The following is a 12,531-nucleotide window of genomic DNA, read 5'->3' as shown; positions in this document are numbered from 1 at the left end:
CACTCAAAATAAAAATTAGATTAGGAGTGTCAGAAAAAGAAATGATGCATTCCACCACTGAGCTGCATTCTGAACAATACAACCAATCAACAACTACAATAAAATAAATAACTAGAGGTTAAGTGTCTCAAAGGCTAAAGGGCCAGGTTAAAATACACAGGGTCCTGCTTAGGCTGTATAATTGAAAAAGAAAGAAACAAGAAAGAAAAGGCCTATGTCCCATGAGTATAAGTCCTAAGGGGATAATCAGGAAACACAAAAGTCAGAAGTTCTTTGCAGCTGCCCCTTCCCACATTTGCCAATTAGGAAAAACAGAAAACACCCACCTTGGCCAGAGGAGGAACCTGGTCTGGAGTGAACGGAACAAGAGAACAGAAGCCTGGGGAGTCCGGTCCCAATTCCTGGCCTTTGACCTTGGCCAACTCATGTAACATCCATAAGCCAATATGTCCTCATCGGCCACAGAGAGATGCCTTCCCTGCACATCTCTGGGGCTTGTGAAGACTCAGAAAGGAACAAACATGGAAGAACTCTGCAGAGTTCATGTGAATAAAACTTCCTTTATTTATTAGAAGCTTACATAATGGCTAAGCCTGGGGTGAAAACTCTAGGAATACCACGAAAGGAGAGCAAAATGGGAAATCAAAGTGAGAACAAGAATGTCCCAGAGCTAGAACCCAACAGGCTAGGAAGGGTCAGAACTGGAGGTGGCGACACAGAGTGTGAGACAGAGAAGAGAGGCCCCCACAGCTCCATGCAATGGTGTGAACACAGAAAGGGAGGCTTCCAGGGGAGGCTCGAGCATGAGGAGGTCATTCCCAGTCTCTAGGGAGACAGAACCAAGACACCTGGCCTTGGCACAGCACACACTTTTCAATTTTGAGAACTACTCTGTTTATTCCCAAAATAACATTCTGTGTCATTTTCCACCAACAGTGAAGTCTTTCTGCAAAATCTGCTCATCATGGTAAACTCTGTGCAGTCAGTCACAAATGCCCACCTCATCCTCCCATGTCCACCTGATGATCCCGACAACACACTTCAACCACCGTGCCTACGGACCACCCCACAACTCCCTTCTTACTACCTGTTTTAAAAAACAAAACAACACAACACACCAAAAAAAAAAAAAAGACTGTTAGGAGAACTCTTCAAGTCCCAAAACATAGGTAAGAAATCTCAAGGGAAATGTCTCGTTAGCGTGCAGAGAATTACCTGATGCTGTTGCTAGGTGGTGCTTATAAATATAAGTACACACACTAAGATTGCCTTTTTGCTTTAATTAGTGGCCTAGTCAAGCATCCTCAAATTAAGTGTCATCATTTAAGGGCTTAAATAAAACAGATTGAGCCCATGTCAGATCAGACCACAGAACATACCAACAGAGTATAAAAATGGGTTTGCAGTTATGCGCCACAGCAGTGCTTCTCAGACTGTAATGAGCACACAAATCACCAGGGGATCTTGTGAAAATGCGGATTCTGATTCAGTGGCTTCTGCATCTCCAACAAGCTCCCAGGTAATGTGGACTGCTGGTCATGGACTGGGTGCCAGATAGCAGCCGACGTGTGACTGCATGAGCCAGCCCTAATGCTGGGTCCACTGGAAGTCCAGTTACTATTAAAAAAAAAAAAAAAAGGTTGAGATAATATGGTTTGGATTTATTTACCCAAAGAAGGTTCATGATACTGGCAAAAGATGTCTATCACTCAGCTAACCAAGAATCTTCCTGATCAGCTGCAAACCCTGCCCTGGGTCCTCTGAGTGGTTGTCAAATGGCAGGGAAGTCTCCTGGGTACTGACTGGTGACGATGAATGGAGGAGTCAGCCTTATGACAGACCTGAGGGCTCAGAGAGGAAAATGTGTGACCTGGAGCTACAGAATAAAAGAGAGGAAGCAATAAAAACAAGGAGCGGTAATTTATTGAGAACTTTCGTAAGACCACACAATCCGGGGTAGAACGGGGATACAGCTCCCGAGTTTGACTGCAGAGCCCACCCTCACCACGGAGCTCCACTATCCTGGCACAGACCACAGAATTGATGAAGTCATGGGGGAGGGGAGGGTGTTTACGAGCACCACCACTTATAAATACGGAACCCTGAGCAAGTTCTCTCTCTCTCTCTCTCCCTCTCTCTCCGCTTCAGTGTCTCCATCTTTAATATGGGTTAATAATGGTTTGTACAGCTGAATGGGTTTTCTGAGAATTATATGAGTCAAAATAAAGCACTTAGCACAGTGGCTGACACACAATAAATGCTTCAATAACTGTTTTTCTATTATTAGGATTATGATAACTCTATGGCGAGAGCCCAGGAAATAGAGGAGAACCATGAAGAGAGTGGAATAAAACGAGTTTCTGACCCACGAGGGAGATGTACAACTGTCAAAAGAAAAGGACCTCCTTTTTCACTGGCCAAAGAGGCTACAGGGAACAGAAAAACTAACTGGAATCAGGACTGCAGGAAGAGCTGGCCTCCGTGTGGACGGCAGCAAGAGGGACCTACGGGTCTAAGCCTGGAGTCGACCTACAGTGCACCAGATCTCTACAGGTAACACTGAAATTCCAGCCCCTCAGGACCAAACAACGAGGCACTTTAAGACTGCTGATGTCCCACATACTAACAGACATCACAGGGAAGAACAGCGCCTGTGGCCAGATTACAGAGAATGAGCAAATGCCCCGAATCCCACAGGCTCACACCTGAAGCAAGAAACCCCTTCACTCTTGGTTCATGATCGCGAAATGGTACCCATGCTAGGAGCAAGAAGCTGGCCAGAAAGGCTTCTGTTCTGGCATTAACGCTGGGCATTAGAGATGTGCTCACTTGACAACACACTTATTGAGAGACTGTCCACGCCAGGCCAATCAATGACCAATGGCACTTCTGGGACAAATCAGTGGTCCTTCCTCCTTGTCAAAGACACCCCCCAGGGGTCTGAAAACAGAAACACAACGTGGGTGACTGCATTTTACAAGGCAACATCTAATATTTAAATCAAACTTAGAGACAAAGACATCACACAACTTACGGTTTTTGACCTGAGAAAGCGGAACAGGAATGAAAACAGAACGCCATTTCTAAAACAGGGCGGGCCTACGGGCTTGATTTAAGTGGGAAATTACGACATGTATCCTACTTTGAGAACTAACCTATAAAGATCAGTACATATAAATTACCGTGTGTCAGACACTACTTGGCTGCTTACCAATATCTATTCTCCACCCCCCCTTCCTCACTGAACAAACTCCAATTTTTTTCAGGGCCACAATGGACCCAAATTAAAAAAAAAAAAAAACACAAAAACACAAAAACCCTTCCAGTGACTAACCTCCCTTTCAGCATGAGGCTATGTGATAGTTCTGGCAACTGAGACGTAAGCCAAGTCACCTGATGGAGCTTCTAGGAGAAGACTTGGCTACCACCAGTCTCCTTCCTCCTAAAGACGGGATACTGGAGGTGGAAGAGCCATCTTGCACTGTGGCAGTAAGTACGAAGATGAACACCATTTGCTGCAACGCATGCTAAGAATGGCTCAACAGGATGGCAGAAGGAGCCTGGGCCCCTGACGGCACCACGGAGCCCCCAGCCACTTCCGAATTCCCCATCTCCAGACTTCTTTTACGAGAGAAAATCAACAGTCCCATTTGGTTAAACTCCTATAAATTGGATTTTCACTTATGGGCCCCTGACCCTATTCTCATCTGAAGATCATTTGCTTTGCAAAAGCTTTTAGAATTACTTAAAGGCAGGGTGTCACGAACTATGAATTAATCTGACTTACAAATAATCCTCCCAAATCGGTAGGATAAGACACACATACACCAGACAACTCTCCTCCACCTACAGGATATTAATAACACACGTCATGGGAATCCTGAAGGTCTGCTCTAAGAGTGAGAACCTCCTGAGAAGATGGAGTAAAGCTGAGGCACCTGGGCTCAAATGCTGCTGCCCCTCCCCCTCTGTGTGACACTGATTAGGGTACTGCACCCTTCTGTGCTCAGAACGCAACTACAGAATGGAAATATCAGTTCCTACCTCAAAACGTGGTTACGCGCGTTAAATGAGAGTGAACCTGAGTGAATACTCAGGTCTCCTCGCTCAGGAGACCTGAGCCTGACACACGGCTAAGATTTACTGAGGATCTCCTAATATTATGAAGAAATTGGTGACAGTACAGCTAAAGACTCATACACACAAAAATTATAATAATAAAATAATAATAAAATCCACATGAATTCATTCATTTTGTAGACACAGACTCTTTTTCCTAATGCATGCACCTGCCTCCTAACATCAGATCGAGAGAAAGGGCAAGCTGTAAGCCGTGGTCAGGTTTAGACAGTTTTAAACCCAAGGCTTTCTATGGTGCTCACAATCACCATACCATATTCATGCAACACAGAGCGTAGCAAAGTCTACATGAAGAACTTCTTATCAGGAGGATGTATTTATAAAGTGGGGGTTGCGTAGAGAGCTTAGCAAAGATAACTAAAAATAGCTGTATAAGCAAACAAGTTTGCATAAATCAACAGTTGATTGAAAAGTCAGTATTTTCACATCATTACTATGAGAAATATTCAAGTAATGTGTCATGCAATTTGGGAGAATGTAACCTCCCGTCTCAGAGTCTGCCACACTTACTCCTGTTATCTCTTCTAGGTTCTAACACAGAAAGTATCCAGATCATTCTATGAGGCTGTACTTAAGGGTCCAAAAGGGCACAAGTATTCTGTATCAAGTTGCCACATGCTAACCACAGGTATGTAACCTAATCAGTGTCCAGTGCTCCTGATACCAAGATATTGAACCCACTTGTAATTGCTCTTTTACGTCAGTAGGAAACTTTTCCTAGATGAAAGCAATCTCATGTCAAACCTCTGAATCTGCTCTTCCTTTTAGATGCTAAACAAACATAACAGGATGTGAATTTACACTTCTCTTCTCCCAATCCCAAAAGGGACCAAAAAAAAAAAAAAAAAGGACACGCATCTTGAGGGTGGGAAGATCTCACTCCATAATCTTCCTGTGTGCCTGTTACCATTTTTCTAGTTGTACATCATCAAGTAGGCTGGCAGGGGCTCAGGAAAACCAAAGAGTGATAAACTGTAACCCTTTTTTGACTCCAGCAGAAATATACTGCATGCCACAAATGTGACTCATGTGTGTAATTTTCCACTTTTTAGGAGCCACAATTAAGAATATAAAAATAAACAGGTGAAGTTAATTTTAATCTTAAACTGCATGTAAGCCAATATACCCAAAAAAGTCACCTCAACATGTAGTAAATATGAAAAATTGAGATAATATACATTCAGGTTTCTTTTTTGCACTAAGTCTTCACATGTGTATATCTTACAACACATTACAATTCTGACCAGCCCACCTCAAGGGCTAAAGAGCCACATGCTAGTAGCTACCCCACTGGACAGAACAGCTCTGGAGGTCAAAAATGGCTGAAAATCATCCGTTTCTTGAGTTGCTTCTATGACAGACACACGGGTAAAATAATCAACCAACTCAGTCTTCGCCAAGTCACTCGATGGGGAATCTGGTGGTATCTTGAACAGGGAAACACACCCCATTGCAAAATAGGGCCTGGGAACTTTCAGCTTTTAAGTTAATGTTTTGCGCCAAGCACTGGCAATGCTATTGACTCTTTACCTGGGCAAACCTAGTCACCAACGCACACATTTGTGTTGTTTTCATCCTCATTTTAAATAAGAACCGAGGAAATTTAGGTCCCTGGACAAAGTTCTTCTCAGCAGTGTATCCCTCTCCTGCTCCCGGTGGAAATGATCAGGCATTCCCCACTGACACATCCCATAATGTCCCATATATCTGAAACATCCCATTCCACGTGGTCTGTGTGTACTATGCAGGCATGAGAAATGAGATGTAGAGATGACCAGTTTCCGTTACGCCCCAGCCATGGGTGAGACAGTTGGAAAGATGACCTGATCTTACCAGTATTACCTACCTCACAGGCTTACTGTGATGACCAGAGGCAACAAGAGAGAGAGAGTTCTTAGCAAACTGTAAAGCGCTATACAATTCTAGTTATTATTATTGGGAAAGGACACCATTCCTCACCTGCAAGAGCAGATAGAAAAAAGAAAAAAAAAATAGTAACTTGAAACAAAGAGATGATAAGCTGAGAGGGGGATGAGGAATCCATGAAAACAGCGGTTGGTTTTCTGGGCTTTTTCTTTGGAAGAGTACAAAGAGGCTGAGGAAGCTGTAGCACTCTTCCCTGGAAGTCCTGGGAGTCATAAAAAGCAAGCCAGACCACTCGGGAGTACGACCTTCTATCCCTGCTCCATCCCCTCCACACTTTTTTTCCCTCACCCCAAATACTGTACAACTCAGGACAGTTATTCTAAACAGATCTCTTCTCCCCAGGGTCTAAACGTGGCCTAAAAATGCAGCGCCACAGGGGGTACTGGCACCTTCCCGAGCAAGTCACCGAGTCCGGGGAGTCTGGCTCAAGGCTTCTCGCCGGCGCGAACGCCTCAATGTTCTCTTGTGCTGCCCTCTCGCCTCCTCCAACAAAAACAGAGGCTCGGCGAGCCGCCGGAGTCTCCCTTTACCTGTCCAACCGCCCCGTCATGCTTGAGAACTACTCTGGGCAGGCGGCATTTACGAGGTCCGAGGGGAGCCACCCACACAAAGGCGCCTTGTGCCTCTCCGCTCCCGGACGGGCAGCCTAGGAGCCGGGCACCGCACCCAGGCAGGGAAGGCGCTCCCGGTCCCGCAGAGCCCTCCCCGACAAGTCCCGAGATCGGCACCCCCAACCCTCACTCTCCATAGAGAGGCCATCTCCACTCCACGGCTTCATGATGGGGCTCCCCGCGGCTTGCCACAACCCGCACCCCCAAAAGCAGGCACAAGGATTAGGTGTGCACAAGCCGCTCCGAAGAAGTTTGCATTGTCACCGCGCAACGCTCTCAACGCGTCTCGCCTGAAGGAGCGGCTGGGCAACCCCCCTACCCCAGCTCCCCGCCCGCCCCCATCCCTGGGCTGGACACGCCGCCCCCACCCCCAGACCCGCTCACCTCTAGTCCAGTCCACCACTTGCTTGGGGCTCCACTTGGTCACGGGTTCCATGGTAAACGGTTTTGCTCCCAGCGAGGCTAAAGTCGACGGTTTAAGTCTTGCTACCAGGGCCCGCTGCCCCTTCCCGAGAGGGCGCGCCCCGCAGCTGGTCCCCGTGCGCCGGAGCGTCCCGTCAAGGCTGCATGGCCGCGGTCAGCGGGTCATCCCAGCGCGGCCCCCTCCCGGGCGCACGGGACAGCCGCGCGGCTCCTCCTCCAGCTGCCACCGTCCAGCTGCAGCTCCTCCTACCCCCTTCCCGCCGCCGCGGGGAGCCCGGGCACAGCTGCCGCTCCTGGGCGACGGCAGCTGCGGGGACGCGGGACCGTGACCCAGGCCCCCTGGCCTCGGCTCAGCTCGGGGCTCTTGGGCCCAGCTGCTCCCCGCCGCTCGACTGAGCCGATGGCCCGCACCACTTCCTCCGGCTCTCCCGCCGCGCGCTCCGCTCCCGCTTCAGCTCCTCCTCTTCGCGGCGTGCTCTCCCTGGGTCTCCGCTCCGCGCGCGCTGGCGTCCCCGAGCCTTCCCGGCCGCAGGTCCCACCTCCTGCACCTCCCTCCGGGGCTGGACTTGGGCAGGGAGGAGCGCGGGCCGAGCGCGCTCGGGTTACAAAGTTTCAGCTCGGGTCGCTGCTCGCGGAATAAAAGAGGGGCGGGGCCGAGGACCCAGTGAAACTCGTGGGAGGGGGTGGTTCCGCCCGAAAAGGCCGACTCCGGTTACCTTCCCTCTCTAGGACCTTCGCACAAACAGTCGGAGTGTCCCGGGCCCTACCTTCCTTTTCAAGAAGCGGGTTGTAGAGCGTGCGGGCATCCTGGAGAGCCCTTTGGCTTGGGTGAGGCCTGGGTCCTATTGGTAGCAGAACAGTCTGTCTCGGTGTGAGCAACAATACACTTAAAAAAAAAAAAAAGTAGGATCTGCATGTTCTGTTCATTTTCAATGATTTGCATCAGTATTGCTCTGCGATTAAACCTTCCTCGTTTTAAAAATCTCAAGGCAAAATTATTTTGCTTCGTATTTTAGGTAACATTGTGACAATGTAACTTTTTTTTTTTTTTAATGCCCTAAACACCAGCCCGATGTTATTTTCTCCAAAGACAGCGAGTCTACCAGGAGACTGTGCTAGTCACTTCATTCTCGGCTTCATCCATTCTAATCTGCAGTGAAAAACTTGCCCTCCATGTATATATTTTCATTTTTTACTCATTTTCAAACTAAGCCTTCCCTGTTGAATCTTCAAGGCCAGTGTCTAAGAGCAATTATCTCTCATTTTAACTCTGGATATGGGCCAAGTTCTCTGGACTCTGGGATGGGTTGGGCCACAAAGTCCCATGAATCTTGCCTTTAAGATGGACCTTGGCAACAAAAGGCCCAAAGCATCTGAAGGTGCCCAACCCAGAATGTTGGCAGGTAGGCAAAGCCAGAGGAGTTGGGAAGGAAATGGCCTCACCTCTGGGGCAAGGGGAAATGGAGCCAGTTACTTTATTCTCAGCTTTCTCCCACTCTCATCTGAAATGAAAAACTTTGGCCCCCTGTGTATCCATTCCATCCCCTTCTGTTTTCCTACTTAGGTCTTGGGTGGCAGTCAGGGGTGAGGGGGCTGTCACTCAAAGCTAGCACCCAGGGGTTGAAGACCAGCTCCCACTCCACCCCTGCATTAATGGAAAGCAATCACTTTCTGACATGCCATAGGAAAGGCTGCCGTCCTGTTACTGAGCCTGAGGTGCTTGGCAGGCTGGAGTTGGTGGTGGTAATGGTTACCCTGCAAGGCTCAACGCCCTTGTTTTAGTCATGCTACTGCAATGATACTTCAACTTGGTAGTAAAGTGAATCATAATAAATTGGTAGCTTTTAGCATTATTTATGGCTGTATTGTAATAGTCATATTTGCAAAGTGAGCTGATGCTCATTTGGATTAGTCATCAATCTTGAAGGAAAAGCTGCTAGCCAGCCAAAACAAAAAACATCAACAAAACAACAAAAATCAAGGGCACAATTGCAGAGACTGTCAGAAGGGCCCGTCCACATTTCATGGGACTCAATCTGGGGCCAAAATGAACCCTGAACAGAGGGACAATTCTAAATTTGAATATTTACCTCTCCTCCTTCAAAGCCTCTCCTGAACACCCTCCCGAGCTGGAGTGAGCTCTACCACCCACTCATAGAGATTCTTTTGGCACTTAACAAGTCTTACCTTCAATTATGATTATTTATTCACACCTTCCCCTTGGAGACTTAAAGGCAGAACATACCTGATATTATGCAGAGCTTTCTCTCCTCTCCCTCTTCCTACCACCTAGCTGGTAGCACCTCACACCAAGTCAAAGGTGTGGTTAGTATTTATTCATTCAATTAATATCTGTGAATTCCTCCTATGTGCTAGCCACTGCATTCACTAAATATTTGTTGAATTACTGTGATAGGTACTATTTATACAAGTCTGTTGGGATGTTTATGTTGAAAAGATGGCTAGCAGCAGGCCTAAGCATCTGTTGTACACTCTGATGAGCTGGAGTAAGAAGAAAAAAACACTTTAAAAAGTGAAACATCAGACCACCTTCCATGCAACTTACCTCTAGGACTGAGGAAACACAATAACACAGATACGCAGTTATCAAATACAATGATTTTTTTTTTTTGAGCAAGAGTTATTGGCAGACTAGCAAACTTGACAAAGGCAATGACAAACTTCCTGGTAGAGTAAATGACCTTCAAAAAAGATGACCTTTTAAACTTAGTAATATCACTTGTGGGGCACCTGGGTGGCTCAGTCATTAAGCGTCTGCCTTCGGCTCAGGTGATGATTCCAGGGTTCCTGGGATTGAGCCCCGCATCGGGCTCCCTGCTCAGCGGGAAGCCTGCTTCTCCCTCTCCCACTCCCCCTGCCTGTGTTCCCTCTCTCGCTCTCTGTCAAAAAATAAATAAAATCTTTAAAAAAAAACTTAGTAATATCACTTGTTAACCATCTTTATGGCAGAAAATAGGGAAAGGACTTTGACATTTGTCATTGGGTTCACTAGAAAACATAACGAATCTGATCCACACCTTTTGTTACAGCAATCACTGTATGTTGTCATCTTTAATTGTGATTAGGATGACCACATAATTTATCTCCAAACCAAGATATTCCTGAATAGCTAATGCTAAAGGGGAGCTAATAACAACTGCCTGGAAAAACCTGAATAAATTGGGCCATATGGTCCCTGTGATTATGAAGAAAAGTCAAGTGTTAATAATTCTGCCACAGAATTTTACTTGACGTTTTTCACAATGTTTTCAAATTCATTTGCATTAGCCTTTACTGGGGAGTTAAAAGCTAAAATTCTGAGAGTCAAGCAAGATTTTGCAAAATTTCATCCCACTGAGTCAACACACTGTCTGTACTCAGTACAGAAATACATCACAGCTAAAGAGGAAGGCCAAGCTAAGATCTCTAACCCAGAAGACCAATTAACTATCCAAATGAATTAGCGTTCTGTTTACACTTCAAGTCCTGAAGGCTAATTACTATTTAAATAAGGCCTTCTACTTTAATTACAGCTGTTAGCATGTGAAAGTTTTAGGGAGGCCTCCCTTCCCCCGTCTGAAATGCAAACTTGAAGACATCCAAAGTCACTAATGGCACATAATAAAGGCAGAATCTTAGGTGAATAGCTTTGGAAATTAAAGTGTATACAGGGGCGCCTGGGTGGCTCAGTCCTTAAGCGTCTGCCTTCGGCTCAGGTCATGATCCCAGGGTCCTGGGATCGAGCCCTGCATCGGGCTCCCCGCTAGGCGGGAAGCCTGCTTCTCCCTCTCCCACTCCCCCTGCTTGTGTTCCCTCTCTCGCTGTGTCTCCCTGTCAAATAAATAAAATCTTAAAAAAATAAATAAAGTGTATACAAAAAGACCATTTGTAAATTTGCTAAGTTTTCTTCTCTGCTAGCTGTTAACCTATAGCTTTATTACACTGTGCATGTGCGCATGCGCAGAACCCAATTGCCGCTACACTCTTCTTCAGAGGCGGAATTACTCCTTTGGACCTTGATGTTTACCACAATTCATGATACATAGCAAGAAGCTGCATAAATCCTCTTCTAAATTGAACTAAATTTGTAGAACTGATACTAGAACCCACATCTCCTAGATTTCTCTTCCAGCTCCTCCATTTTTCTGACTTTGGGTCTCCTTGCACATAGAGGTCATTTATTCAACCAACGAAATATTCATTCAGTACTTGTAGGGCATTAAACTGGGCCCAAGGAAGATTCAGAAACAAATGCCAGTTATTTATATATATATATAATATAGAGAGAGTTATATATTATATATAATTATATAATATATAGTTATATATATATTATATATATATTTTTTAAGTAGCCTCCACACCCCCAGTGTGTAGCCCAAACAGGGCTTGAACTCATGACTCTGAGCTCAAGAGTAGGACACTTAACCGACTGAGCCACCCAGGTGCCCTTAATGCCAGTAATATTTATAGGTCAAAGGCATCATGTGATTTTCTGAGGAGGGAGTTTCATCAGCAGTCTTTATCAGAGGAAAGTACCCTGGTAGACCCAGACAAGAAAGTTTTAAGGGTCGATATGATATTAACATTTTGAACCAGTCCATATTTTATTAATTTTTTAATCTGAAAACTATGGATGGATCATTTTGGATAAGAGGCCATTACTATAATTTATTTGAAACACGGGAGTAGCAAAATAAGGAAGGTTTTAAACAGATTATTAATCTGTAAAGACCCGGTCTCCTTCCCTAATCCAAAGCACTGGTTTTTGGTTTTTAGTTTTTGTTTTTCTTAGAATAAAAGAAAAAAATAAATAATGCAAGCTACTCCAAAAATTCAGCTTTATCTTACAATCTGAGGTCCTCTTAATTATCCTTTTCTTCCCATCACATTGCCTTTCCTATTTTCAGAACATTCCAAACTATTTAATGTTTTCTTCACATATAATTGTCTCTTGTTTGTCTCTTGAGTTATCTTTTATCTTGAGCAATCCCACACAATTCTGCAAAATGCTGCCGGTGAAACATCCTGCAGTTAGAGCGACACATTCTTATCTATGACATTTCCTCACTGCAAAACCATCAGTTAACTAAATTATCCAGGCTGCTGATCTTGTCTTTCATTCAATTCCATTTGGTCTGAATTCTTCACACCATGGTAATATATCTTCCTAAATACCCAGGTTCCCCATCAGAAAATTCAGGTAGTCAAGCCCTCAAACTTTTTTCTGTGTTTTTTTTTTTTCCTTAAGTCTCACAAGTGCTGCCCTACTTATTCAAATTCTTTTGATCATTCAGTTACATTAATTAAGTCATCCTACAGTAGGAAAGCCGATATTTGGCTTTCTTTCCTGAGCCCTATCTGTAACTCTGAGATCCATGTCAATTAGATAAATGTTCAAAAACCTCACCTATTTTAAATCAGACTTGGA

At 45.3% G+C, this 12,531-nt stretch overlaps 1 protein-coding gene across 4 annotated transcripts in view; it reads right to left on the bottom strand.

Annotated features, from left to right (window-relative positions):
• The window catches only part of CNKSR3 (CNKSR family member 3), a 112,743-nt gene that overhangs the window by 82,422 nt on the left and 17,790 nt on the right, over positions 1-12,531 (bottom strand). For 2 of the 4 annotated variants that reach the window (XM_027601048.2, XM_027601047.2), the window contains exon 1: positions 7,062-7,986. The exons of the other annotated variants lie outside the window; for them this stretch is intronic. Coding sequence is in view for 1 of the 2 variants with exons in the window: in XM_027601047.2 (XP_027456848.1) it covers positions 7,062-7,113 (52 nt within the window). In the remaining variant the exon portion in view is untranslated. Of the gene's footprint in view, positions 1-7,061; positions 7,987-12,531 lie in introns of those variants that run through there. 4 annotated transcript variants of the gene reach the window in all.

This window comes from Zalophus californianus, chromosome 7 (assembly GCF_009762305.2).
Source record: "Zalophus californianus isolate mZalCal1 chromosome 7, mZalCal1.pri.v2, whole genome shotgun sequence".
Taxonomy (NCBI): domain Eukaryota; kingdom Metazoa; phylum Chordata; class Mammalia; order Carnivora; family Otariidae; genus Zalophus; species Zalophus californianus.
The sequence above is the reverse complement of the archived record's forward strand: the minus strand, read 5'-3'. Positions and strand labels throughout refer to the sequence as shown.